This window comes from Manis pentadactyla, chromosome 4, assembly GCF_030020395.1.
Source record: "Manis pentadactyla isolate mManPen7 chromosome 4, mManPen7.hap1, whole genome shotgun sequence".
In the NCBI taxonomy this organism is placed as follows: Eukaryota; Metazoa; Chordata; class Mammalia; order Pholidota; family Manidae; genus Manis; species Manis pentadactyla.
The window spans coordinates 121,888,722-121,901,822 of NC_080022.1; the positions used below are offsets into that span (position 1 = coordinate 121,888,722).

A 13,101-nucleotide genomic window follows, 5' to 3' on the forward strand; every position below is an offset into this window, starting at 1 on the left:
TGAAAGCTTTTCCTCTAAGATTGGGAACAAGACAGGGATACCCACTGTCCCCACTGTTATTCAATATAGTACTGGAGGTCCTAGCCACGGCAATCAGACAAAACAAAGAAATACAAGGCATCCAGATTGCTAAAGAGGAAGTCAAACTGTCACTATTTGCAGATGACATGATATTGTACATAAAAAAACCTAAAGACTCCATTCCAAAACTACTAGAACTAATACCTGAATTCAGCAAAGTTGCAGGATACAAAATTAATACACAGAAATCTGTTGCTTTCCTACACACTAACAATGAATTAACAGAAAGCAAAATCAGGAAAACAATGCCATTCACAATTGCATCAAAAAGAATAAAATACCTAGGAATAAACCTAACCAAGGAGGTGAAAGACCTATACCCTGAAAACTACAAGGCACTCTTAAGAGAAATTAAAGAGGACACTAACAAATGGAAACTCATCCCATGCTCCTGGCTAGAAGAATTAATATCGTCAAAATGGCCATCCTGCCCAAAGCAGTATACATATTCAATGCAATGCCTATCAAAAAACCAACATTCTTTAACAAACTGGAACAAATAGTTTTAAAATTCATATGGAGCCACAAAAGACCCCAAACAGCCAATGCAATCCTGAGAAGGAAGAATAAAGCAGGGAGTATTTTGCTTCCCAAATTCAAGCTCTACTGCAATCCCACAGTAATCAAGACAATTTGGTACTGGCACAAGAATGGAGCCATAGACCAGTGGAACAGAATAGAGAGTCCAGACATAAACCCAAGCATATATGGTCAATTAATATATGATAAAGGAGCCATGGACATACAATGGGGAAATGACAGCCTCTTCAACAGCTGATGTTGGCACAACTGGACAACTACATGTAAGAGAATGAAACTGGATCACTGTCTACCCCCATTCACAAAAATAAATTCAAAATGGATCAAAGACCTGAATGTAAGTCATGAAACCATAAGACTCATAGAAAAAACATAGGAAAAATCTCTTGGCCATAAATATGAGTGACTTTCTTCATGAACATATCTCCCCAGGCAAGGGAAACAAAAGCAAAAATGAACAAGTGGGACTATATCAAGCTGAAAAGCTTCTGTTCAGCAAAAGACACCATCAATAGAACAAAAAGGCATCCTACAGTGTCGGAGAATATATTCATAAATGACAGATCTGATAAAGGGTTGACATCCAAAATATATAAAGAGCTCACGCACCTCAACAAACAAAAAGCAAATAATCCAATTAAAAAATGTGCAGAGGAGCTGAACAGTTTTCCAAAGAAGAAATTCAGGTAGCCAACAGACACATGAAATGATGCTCCACATCACTAGTCATCAGAGAAATGCAAATTAAAACCACAATGAGATATCATCTCACACCAGTAAGGATCATCACCATCCAAAAGACAAACAACAAATTTTGGTGGGGTTGTGGTGAAACGGGAACCCTCTACACTTCTGGTGGGAATGTAAACTAGTTCAACCATTGTGAAAGCAGTATGGAGGTTCCTCAAAAAGCTCAAAATAGAAATACCATTTGACCCAGGAATTCCACTCTTAGGAATTTACCCTAAGAATGCAGCAGCCCAGTTTGAAAAAGACAGTGACTGCAATGGGGGTGGGAGGGATGAGGACTTGATAATATGGGTGAATGTTGAAACCACAGTGTTGTTTATGTGAAACCATGACAAGACTGTATATCAATGCTACTCAACAACAAAAAATATGTGATACCCATGGAGAAATGGGCATTACTGTCACTGTACCTGCCAGGGTTCTGTGTTCCCATATCTCCCTCCTTTACTCTCTGGCCTCCCAGCATCCCATCCCACTATCTTTCATAACTAATGACACTTTAAAGGAAAAATATTTTGTTTTCACTACTATAGAGAGAGAGCATCAGCATTTTTGGAAGGTAGTCATTATTCTGTAAATACCACAGCATTTCTGCATGTATGCTAAAGCATGTAATGGTTAATGACTGGCTTCAAGTCAGGCTTCCTGTGCTCAAATCCCAGCTCCTCCACCTACTTACATGTGGCCTTGGAAGACTAGCCCTCTGTGCCCACCTCCTCATATAGAAAAAGTTAAGACTACGTGTGGTTGTTGTGACAATCCAACAAGACAGCACCTTTAACAATGAAGACTTTAGAAAAAAGCCTGGCACAGAATAAGTACTCAAATGTAGTCAGTATACAAATATAAACTTTTTATTACAATGGATCTAAAAGCCACAAGTGAAATTCCTTGAATCTACATTAGGGATTTAATATTCATGACCCTATCTAAATCCTTTGTGAACATACTTCTGCTCATACAACTCTAGAGTATGTTCTATAGAACACTTCCATATGCAATTAAGAAAGATAAAAACATTAACCCTTGAAACCAATGAAGTATTACAGGTTTAAAATAATTTTAATGATATGTTAAGTCACTTTTTATGGCCTTAACATCTTCAAATAAAATAATCCTCATGGTTTAAAAATTACCAAATACTTTTTTCTGTGAGCTGCTATTAACCTCTCCCCTTCTAATTCTTTGAAGTTCTTTGCCTGATTCTCTCTGGCGGAAAAAAAAATCCAACTACACTAAAACATATAAAAAGTAAGATCTTCCATAATCCCATCCCTAACTGATGAACATCGTTAGAATTTGTGGAGTGTATTCTTCCAGATCTTAGTGGGTGGATCCAATAAATGACTAGAGTTTGATTTTTGTGATGTTTTACTTAAATTACATTGCAACAATTTAAATGGCAGGATTTTATTTTGCATTTCATTCATTCATACACATTTTCATACTAGGAGTTAGAAAAATGTTGCTACTTTAAATGACTGCAGCTGCTTAGAACTTGTATTTCTGCCTCATGACATAATAATGAATATATTTTAAATGTATTTGATTCAGAGTCCAAATTCTAACACTGTTCTCACAGGGAAAAAAAAATAATGATATAGTGTAAGCTGTTTCTGGACACAAACTGTAGTAAAAATTCACATATTTCTATGAACATGGGATGTGTACTTCTCAACACAATCCCATTAACTGAAATTCCCATGTTAAAAACTTAGTATTTTAAAGGCATTGCCAACATTAAAACTCTTTCAGGTGAATGAATTCTTGAGCAAGTAGGCCTTGAGAGTAGCAGGCCTCAGCTGTAGCTGCCACACTTAATGTATTCTGCTAGAATTAATGATAAAGTACAACTTACTAATTTAGAATGTTTTAAACTTGAAATTGATAGAATTTGTTTTCTATCTTTTGAAAAATGTGAAAGGCATTTTATTTATCAAAGCAAATAAAAGGACTAAATAACCATGTTGTGACATATGGCACTAGATTTTCTAGACCGTAGGCATTCCAGGCTTTTTAGACCAGTGCTCTCTGAGAGAAATATAATGTGAGCCACTAAGTCAATTTTACAGTAGCCACATTTTAGAATGTGAAAAGAAACAGGTGAAATTAATAATATACCTAATACTTAACCTAATATATCCAAATACTATTTTAACTTGTAACCAATATTAAAAAACTTACTGATATGATCACTTTTCTTCCTATGCAGTGCTCAAGATCCAGGGTGTACTACCTTTACAGGACATCTCAGTTCAGACTAGCCACATTGCAAGAGCTCCCTAGCCCCATGTCGTCCACAGCTACAGTACTGGACAGTTTAGCTCTAGACAATTCCTTGAGGACCAGATTTATATTATGTCTTTACAAGTGTTTTCAAACTAAAAAGGATTCCCTTAAGGTCTGTGGCAGAGAGGCCCAGGGAGAGGTACAACAACTTGACCAAATCACACAGGAGTTAAGTGATGTAAGGATCAGACGTGCAGTCAACCAGCCCTCCTGTCTGACTCCAACACTCAAGCTCCTGACTCCTCACTTCAGTCTCCTCTTCCAACTCCACTGCTCTGGAATGTCAAATGCAGAGCTCTACATCATGGACAAAACTGCAAGTCAAAGCTAACTTAAATGTGCTATGCCAGTAATGGCAGTGAACAGGCTTCCGTGCTTGAGGGAACCTGATATTCTAATGAGGGTTCTAAACTGACAGGTGCCACTCACTTTGACTCAGGGGAAAGGTGCTTTATCTGGGCCACTAAGAACTGCAAGGAGCTCAAGATTCAGACACTGACCTTCTGACATGTAGTATCTTCTAACTTCAACTTCTTTCTATCAATAGTGACTGACAGTGCCTGTCTCACTGCATTCTAAGCACTAGTAAATGGCATTCTGAAAGAAGTGTTAACCAAATTGACAGATTTTTTTTTAAAAAGAGCCACAGTTGGGGAAAATACAGTAGTACACATGGAATAAACTACCAAATTCAGGATAATGGTTGTCTTTAAGGGGGACGACAGGGGTGGAATTTAAGAAAGGCCTACAGGGAGCTTCAAATGTATTTATAATTTATTTTCTTTACTTAGGGTGGGGGCTAGGGTGGGGGTTAATACCAGCGTTCTTTTTTTATATTTTTAAGCAGCAACGACAATCAGCTAGCTAGAAACGAGCCTCCAAATCCCGTCCCGTTCCAATGCTGTTTCCCCTAACACTGCTGGCTGGCTTAGGCTCTCTCCACGGTCATGCTTCTCTGGGTCCTTACAGTGTGCCAACACTGTTCGCAAGGGCCGGGCAGGCGGCCTCCCTGCACAGCTCTCTGCAGGAGCAGAAGCGGCAGACTCGGGCCCCTTGGGTGGACCGCCGCAGGGAGGCGAGAGCCCACACAGCAGGGACAAGGCGGGGTCTCAGGCCCGTGGGCCGCAAGCCCGATCTCCGTCAGGGTGAAGCGGCCGCGAGGCCCCTTCTCGGTATGGCCGAGTGTCCGGGCAGGCGCGGCGGGAGCCCGGATGCATGGGTGGTGCTCCAGCCCCGCGGGCAAAGGGCGTCACACCCAGCGTTCCTCGCATTATTCTCTACGAAGCTTTTCCGTGTCAGCAATGTTTTGCTTCAAAGATTTTCTAAAATTTCATTTCCAATTGCACTCCCTGAATCCCAGTGAAATTGAACGTTTTTAATATGTTGTCTTTTATAAACTGTCCTCACCCTTTGTGGGTATATCTACCAATATCTTTAGCGTTTTTACTGTCAACTGCCACAATACTTTTCTATAGATTATTAAACTTTTACTATCTTTCTGCATATTTCCTCTGCATCTTTAAAGGGTGAACAAGTAGTTGCTGGCCTCACCTAACATTTTTAAAAAATGCTTTGGAATGACACAATTTGATCTGAATGCTTTATATTCTACTGTGTACACATTTTGGATACAGAATTTCTTTCAAGCACCATCTAGTACTAAAATCTCACCTCAGGTGCTGTAAAATAATTTCAATATTACGTTCAATCCTTTATAACTTTTCAATTCCCAAGAAATAGTCACATTAATAAATATTGAATGTTTCTATACAGTGAAAAAAACAAGGAATAACCTTTCAGAAGTAACCTCAGGATTAAACAGACTACAGTCCTACATTGAACACTGACACACACACACAAATTACCTTGCAAATAATCTGCCAGGTCTCCACCATTGCAATACTGATATGTGAAAGAAAAAATAAAGAAATTGATTCAAGATTAATTCAACCCTTGATCATTTTAATTTAAAAATCATTTGTATACAATGCAAATCTAGTCTGAAAAACATTATAAGAATTATGAAATCAAAAATTTTTTATTTTATATTCCTTATAAAGTAGAATCAAAATCACTGAAGGGACTTTCATCAATTCAAAATTTCAAATATAATCTACTGTCAGTTTTTAAGTACACACCAATCAAAAGGAATTTGAAATAAACTAAGTAGAAATTTGTATACTACCTACCTCCATCACCAGAAAGACAGAGTTGGGTAATTCCTGAAAAGTAAACATTTAAATATCATTTAGAGAAAAAATTAAGCACTAATTTAAAGAATGAAAGTTGATAAAAAATACAACTGTTCATATTAAACAAGTAAAATGAAATCACAAAATCCATTAGTAAGTGAAATTTGAAATCCCCAATAGAATGATTTAAGCATCTCAGCTTCAAAGCCAGATGTTCTTTTGGTGACAGTAATACAGTCATCAGGAAGTTCAATTCTGTTTATGGAAACAAAGAAAGATTCATCTTTTGGTTATGGTTATGGTACTTGTACCACTTGTGAAAAAAGGAAGGATTCTCTGGTCCTCAGGAAAGCACTTCCACTTCTTAAAGTTTATGATTTGGAGCAATGATTTGATAATTCTTACTAGAGATGTTACATGTACAATCTTATTTCTGGAATACATGAGCTGGGATGCTTATTTTTTTGTTGTTGTTTTTCCGGTTCTTATGTTTATTTGGAGGTAATCACATTATCTGGCAAATGGAAGATGTTTTGTCATGTGTCTTAGTAACAGACTGATTTTAAGGAACTGATTTGAGAAATTTTACTAGGTCTTACAAATTCATGTAGCTCCAGCTCTACTGCTTGGATAATTCAAAGACTGATGACCTGATCCTTCAATAACAGTTTTAATGTTAATTACTTTTTAAATTGTGCTTCCTATAGCATGAGTGAATGCTCAACTGCTGATTCAATATACAGCCCTTCCAAGTAGCATTTGGCTTCACCAAGATCCTAAATTCAAGAATGAGGCGTTCTCTGGGCAAACAAAAGGAAAGGGCCAAAGGGGAACAGGTCTTGGTCAATATTCTTCAGAATGTGGCTCAAGGACTAGTGCCAATCAGTGAATTATTTGGTACTGGCCCATAATGAGATAATTACAGAAATTAAGAGTAAGAACTTTCAAAGGTTTAAAGCAATTTAGTGAAATAATCTTATATCTGCTGAACCTAATAATAAAAACTTTGAACATCTGTTTGCAGGTCCTCTTTTATTTCATTTCTATAATTCATTCTTATTGGATTTTATAACTACCAGTTCATACAGATTAGAAATAAAATCTAATGCCTCAGAGCACTTCTGTGCAACAAGGAGCAATACAAAGGCTGCCACAAAGTGGTTTCACCGTTTTCCTCAAGGATCTGGATGCTACAAATAAAGAGCTGAATTAAATTATGTCCTGCAAGAAACTCAGTGACTTAAGATTTACTTCACTTGATTCTCCAGAGGAATAGATAAAAGATTAAAATACATCATGCCCATTTATTCGACACCCCCCACCCACTCACCCAAGAGGTGTAGGGAGATTCAAAAGAACGGCAATGCCTTCTGCTCTCTGCTAATGAACAAGGTGTGAGTGGTGCCACCCAGGCATGGAGAGCCAGTCGGCCAGCTAAGACATTTGCTCCCTAGCAGCACCCCCTTCATAAACTAGGATGAAGGCAGAGAACAGCCAGCTCCCAGCAAGCTAGAAAAGCAAATCTGTATGAAATATTTATTTCCTTTTATTATAAACAAACACAGAAACATATTTCTAAGAGGTATCATCTCTGTTGTGAACTAGTCTTAGTTCAGTGATCTACTTAGTTTAGTGATTAAATATACAGACCAAAATATCCTATCATCCTTAAAAATACTGAGATATCATTAAACATAGCTGTGGGTAAGTACGGTAAATTACCAGGATTAGGCCAAACTGCCCTGATGGCTGCTGTCAGCCAATCCAGAAGTTTGTGATTCCCTGAGGTATGAGGGGCACTCTGCAACCGCTGCTGGAGGGAAGAGTGAGTCATCAGGGAAGCCAGTCTACCCATTTCAGAACCTGACATAATAATGTTTTGCCCCCACATATCTCAAAGATGCAAAGCCACGAAGGCAGAGATTCTGATGGCCTCTGCCTATACTGGACGCTCATGTCCACCAGCTCATCCTGGGTATAGGAGCGGAGCATGGAGTGCTCCCCAACCTGGGGAGGGGGCTGCTCTTCCCCCTAAGGAGCCCAGTTGTTGCATTTGAATTTTCTTAATTACAACCAGGCAGGCCTTTAATACAGGAGGGGCTGGTACCTCAGGTGGTGGCCTGGGCAACAGTTTTACCCCCATCCCCACTCCCTCACCCTCCCCTGACAGCTTCTCTACCATCTCCCAGGCTGAAGGCACTGCTCCTTCTTCCTCCTCCCTCTCCCCCACAGCCTCCTACAATGCGGATTCTCAGGCTACCTCCTCCTCACTACTAATCTTCCAGGAGTGCAACCTGTCTTCTCAGTAACTGTGTCTCGTTTTAAGGGCATCCCATAGGTCATCGCCCAGCTCCTCCAAGTGACGCTGAAGTGTCTCTCTCTCCTAGATAACCCTTTCCAATATCTCAAGAAACATACATCCCACAATCCCAGCTGCTACATGGCCACTCGGGCCTCTAAGCATCTTCTATCTCACAGAGGGCTAATTCTGCAGCTTCCAGTGTCTTCACCCTTCCCCAATTCTGGGGAAGGGCCCACCCATCTAGGGGGTGCTTTACCATAGACCAATTCCCCACTAGGAGCTCCCTGAGTGGAAGCCCCACGGATAGGGGGCACCCAGGAGAAGTCACACTCTCCACCGCTGCAGCCACTGGGGCCTCCCCACCATCCACTGGGGTGTTCCCAGGCATCTCCCCACCATCTCTAGGGCAGCCAGCCCAAGCATCACACCCATGAAGACAGATTTCGGGTTCAGAGGTCCTGCTGACTACCGCCGGATGTAACTCTGGGGGCCAGGGGGTAGGGGAGGAAGTAAATTCCCAGCCCAGGAAAAATAAACCTTTGAAGCTGAAATCAAAGAGGGAAATAAAGTGGGGGAAACCCGTTTATTGCTTACAAGAAGTCATCTACTCCTGCTCACCCATGTCTCTCATGACCCAGCCGCCAAGGCCCCACCAAACCTCTCTAGTCCAGGCAGGTGCTTGCTCTCATCACCCCTTGTAATCACCCATTGATATGAAGATGGACTACTTCTCTCCACCCCTTGGGAATGGAGATGCACTAAGACCAGTCAAGAGATTCTGGAAATACTGCAATTTTACCCAGAATAGCTTTCAACAAAATTTTCTTCTCAAGTAAGAATACAAAAATATCTCAAATCAGTATTGTTTAATCATATAATAGCATCATATTCTAACTACCAAAGAGAAAAGAAAGCCAGGAATTCTTAAAGGTAAGCTAAACTGTTTACTCAATTTGAAGAGGTCAACAGATAAAAATATTTTAACATCCTTGACTTCTCATGAAAACCCCTTCTGCCCACCTTTAAAGCCGTAACAGTCACCATGGATTTTGACCATGATTCTCTTTCGAACACTTCCGTCCTTAAAGGCCACCTTTACAAAACTGTGTGCCTTTTTAAAAATAAAGTACTTAAGGAATCTGGAGCATGAGTAGCTGCAGAGACAGGAAAGAGCCAGCAAAAGGGAAGAGAAAAAGTTTTGTTTTTTAACAAAACCAATCAAGTCATCTACAGTCAAACTGAAATTCAGATGGTACAGGGGCACCACAGAAGAACCTGAAGAGATACTGTATGGTCGGAAGGGCTGAGAGGTGAGGCCAGTACACCTGTGCCCCAGACCGCCCCCTGCCACCCCCAGGGCTTTCGAAAGCTGGACATGTATTATCCTCCTTTACTATCAAACCTCATCCTCAATTCCTCCCTAGTACTTCCATCAACAAAACTAAACATAATGTATTTCACTGTACCATTTCCCTATTCAAACTCCTTATAACTAAGATTAAGAACCAAATCCCTAAGAAGGAAAGAAAGATATTATCATTAACAACTCTACTCCAATATGCAGAAATTTAGATGAAATGAACAACTTGAAAAACAATTTGAGGAAAACACAATCCTCAGACTTATTCTCCCTGGGGCTACCTGGCACTAGACAGCTGCTTAGCACCCTGTGGTAGGTAGCGTTGGGCTACCATCCCCACTTTACTGACGTGGTAGGGTTAAAAAGAAATAAAACCTTGAAGGACACACAACAGTGGCCTTTTCTAGAAAAAAGAAATTAAAGAGGTGTAAGAAGAGCTTTATATGCTGCTAGACTATGTGAACTGTTTTCCACTAAAGACCTTATTACTTTTGTAATTTAAAAAACAATCAAGGTAAAGGGAATTTAAAAATCAGACAGCATGAACAGGTATTCTCTCCAGGAGAACCAGATGCTCAGAGGCAAAGGTGGAAAAATATGAAGTAACAAGAGAAAGATTAAAAGAAAAGTTCTTGGCCCCCAAGAGAAAAGGCCTCACTTTTCTCTACTTTTCCTAATTTACTCTTCACCTGCCCCACTCCCCTAAGCCCCACATTGTTTCCACCAAGTCTCTTGCATAGTTCTCCCTCACTGCCCTGTGCACACTGAGAATCAGTAACTATTTGCTCCATGTCGTCTTCCCCAGTGTACTACTGTAAGCTCCACAAGGGCAAGAACCATTTCTACTTTGTTCACCATTATACCCCTGTTTGTATCTCTTGCTGACTAGATTAGGAATGCTAATCACAAAAAAATGAGTTTAAAAAATGAACACAACAGAAGCATCACAGTACAGCAAAATCAAATATAGTAAGGCATGAAGATGGTTAATGTGCTACTGATTTCAGAAATTAAACAAGATACTTTCCTCCTATGATATTGTCAAACAAAGGGAAAAAGAAAGAACACAGGCCATTAGGTAAAAAATGAATTGATACAACTTCTGGAAGGCAACATAGTAATTCCATGTCAAGGAATTAATTCTACATGAACACTCATACAAATAAGCAAAGACATACATACACAGCTTTCTCTGTAGCACTGTTTCTAATAAGGAAAAATAAGAAAGAACCCAAATGGCAACAATCGGGTTTTAAGTAAATAAATTACATTTTAGCCCAACAGCATTATATGCAAAAGTACCCAAGACACATTAAGTTTAATAAAACAAGTTGCATTTCTGTAAAAATGCTATTCATAATAAGTCTCTCATAATGAAAAGCTTAAAAACCTATGTATAAATGACCAGAGATTAATACATTTAGAAAATTCTAAAAGAAATAAAACAAATAGTGATCATCTCTGGGAACTGCCATTTCTCTTCCAATTTATTCATTTTGACAATGTTTGATTATTTTAACTGTGGGCATATATTACTTTGTAAATTTGGGAAAATATGTTTCTTTTTAAGTGTCATCTGAGACCTAATTTTTACAGTGTCGAAAGTTCTCAATTTATAAAAGTGTGTACATAAACTTTAGTAGATCTCCAAAACTGATGGCTAGTAAAAATTATGTTCAAGTTGATAAAATTACCATGCCAGTCTCTATAAAACATACTGTACCCCTTGATAAACAATTAGAATCAAGGAAGCAAATCTAAAATATTAAATCAAGACTGTTTACTAGCTAGCCAAATGTTCAAGACTATATTCATTTAACTGATATTTCTTAAGTTTATTTTTATAAACTAGTTCCAGTAGTATAAAATGCACAAAATAAGACCCACTTCAATACAGTCACCTTGGAATTCCTTATTGTTTTGATAATTCAGGTTTTTGAGTACATGTTCTCCCTAATGGTATCTTATTCCACAACCAGTACTTAAGAATATTTTTCATTCCGGGACAATGAAATGTAGGTATACTCTTTATTCTGAAAGCCAAGCCTACTCTGCAACTGACAGGGTATCTGTGGCTCTCAAAAAATGGGAGATTTAAGAGTTAATATTATTTAACAATTTTTGTACCAGGCACTGACTCATACCATTTGGTGCCCTCTATCTATAGAGTCTAAGAGAACCACACAAACAGCTCTGAGGAGAACTGACATTTCAACTAGGGATTGTGAGATTAGTTTAGTTTGGACTTGAGGGCTTTTCCCCCTTTCTTTCCATACTGCTTTAAATTTCTCAAATGAAGGAATGAGTTACATCTATTTAAACAGGTAATCAAACACAACCCACAGCTTTTATATGTTCTGTGCATGGAGTTTAAACTGCAATTTTCTTGCAGAGCAATAACATTCTACAATCAAAAACTTCAATCCTAGAAACTGAACTTAAAAGAAATAATCAAAGATACATTAGGAAGATATGTATTATCCTCATAGTATTTTTCTATAACAGGAAAAAACCTAAACATCTTAAACATGTTTAGTTAAATATTTAGTGGTGTGATATGACTACATGAAAAAGACTACATACAAAAAAAAAGAGTACCTAAGGAACAGACCTTTTTGTCTCACCCCACTAACACTGAGCACATTGAGAGCAAGGGCTTTGTTTTACTCACCACTTTATTCCTGGCACTTAGAACAATGTCTGGCATATAGTAGCCACTCAAAACCATACAAAACAAATGAATTTGTGTAATACAAGTGTATACAGAAAAAGTTTTAGCTAGAAATACAAACAGCAGAAACCACATAACACATCCATTTACTTTACTGGAATTTAACTGTCCAGATGAAGCAAATGAACGAAATCACATGGACCACACATCCTGGTCTCTGTGGAGTGAACAGAGGCAAAAGCTGAATCTCCACTCCCTCAGGAGGTCCCAAATCCCCGAGGCTCTCACAGAGGGAATACCACACCAGCCAAGGGTAAGTCTAGCATAAAGCAAGATTTTTCTTTTTAAATACACGAAATGGTTCCTAAATATGAGCCAATTTTACTATTTACTATTTACTCTGCTGTTCCACCCAAAAAACAGTAATTTTCTCTGAAGTTAGGCTTTTTAAAAGGATTTCCAAAGGCAATTTTGTCTATACAGAAATGTCACACTTCAGAACCCAGCCTTCCCACTTGCAAACAAATGCACCTCTACTGTATGCCACGGTGACAATCACAGAGCTAGGTGATAAATACACATAGTTTCCTTGTTTCTATTTAGTTTTAGTTTATGTTCTATTATTTCTACAATTAGCAAATGTTGCTTTCTCAATAAGAAAAAAGTCCTAATTTTTTATAGCCCACAAGTCCTTTCAACATTTATCACAGAAATTCTACATCAGGTATCAGTGTTCCTCTACTTGACCAAAAACAACACTACTCCTATACGTATATTGTTACTCATTAATAAATTTATTCATGCAACACATTATTTTATCCTATTGCTCTATGCTATCTGAAACTTAATATTTAACTCAAAAATTTTTAAGATTTTATTAAAAGACACAAATTTTTTTTAAGTCCAAAATAATTTA

General features: G+C 38.4%; 1 protein-coding gene across 5 annotated transcripts in view; it reads right to left on the reverse strand.

The window, feature by feature from the left end:
• Positions 1–13,101, reverse strand: part of ULK2 (unc-51 like autophagy activating kinase 2) — a 152,972-nt gene that overhangs the window by 136,341 nt on the left and 3,530 nt on the right. For 4 of the 5 annotated variants that reach the window (XM_036920681.2, XM_036920682.2, XM_036920680.2 and 1 more), the window contains exons 4-5: positions 5,850–5,882; positions 5,526–5,562 (exon numbers count right to left, since the gene is read on the reverse strand). In XM_036920681.2, the coding sequence (XP_036776576.2) occupies positions 5,526–5,562; positions 5,850–5,882 (70 nt within the window). Of the gene's footprint in view, positions 1–4,160; positions 4,186–5,525; positions 5,563–5,849; positions 5,883–13,101 lie in introns of those variants that run through there. The other variant, XM_036920684.2, reaches the window with a different exon arrangement.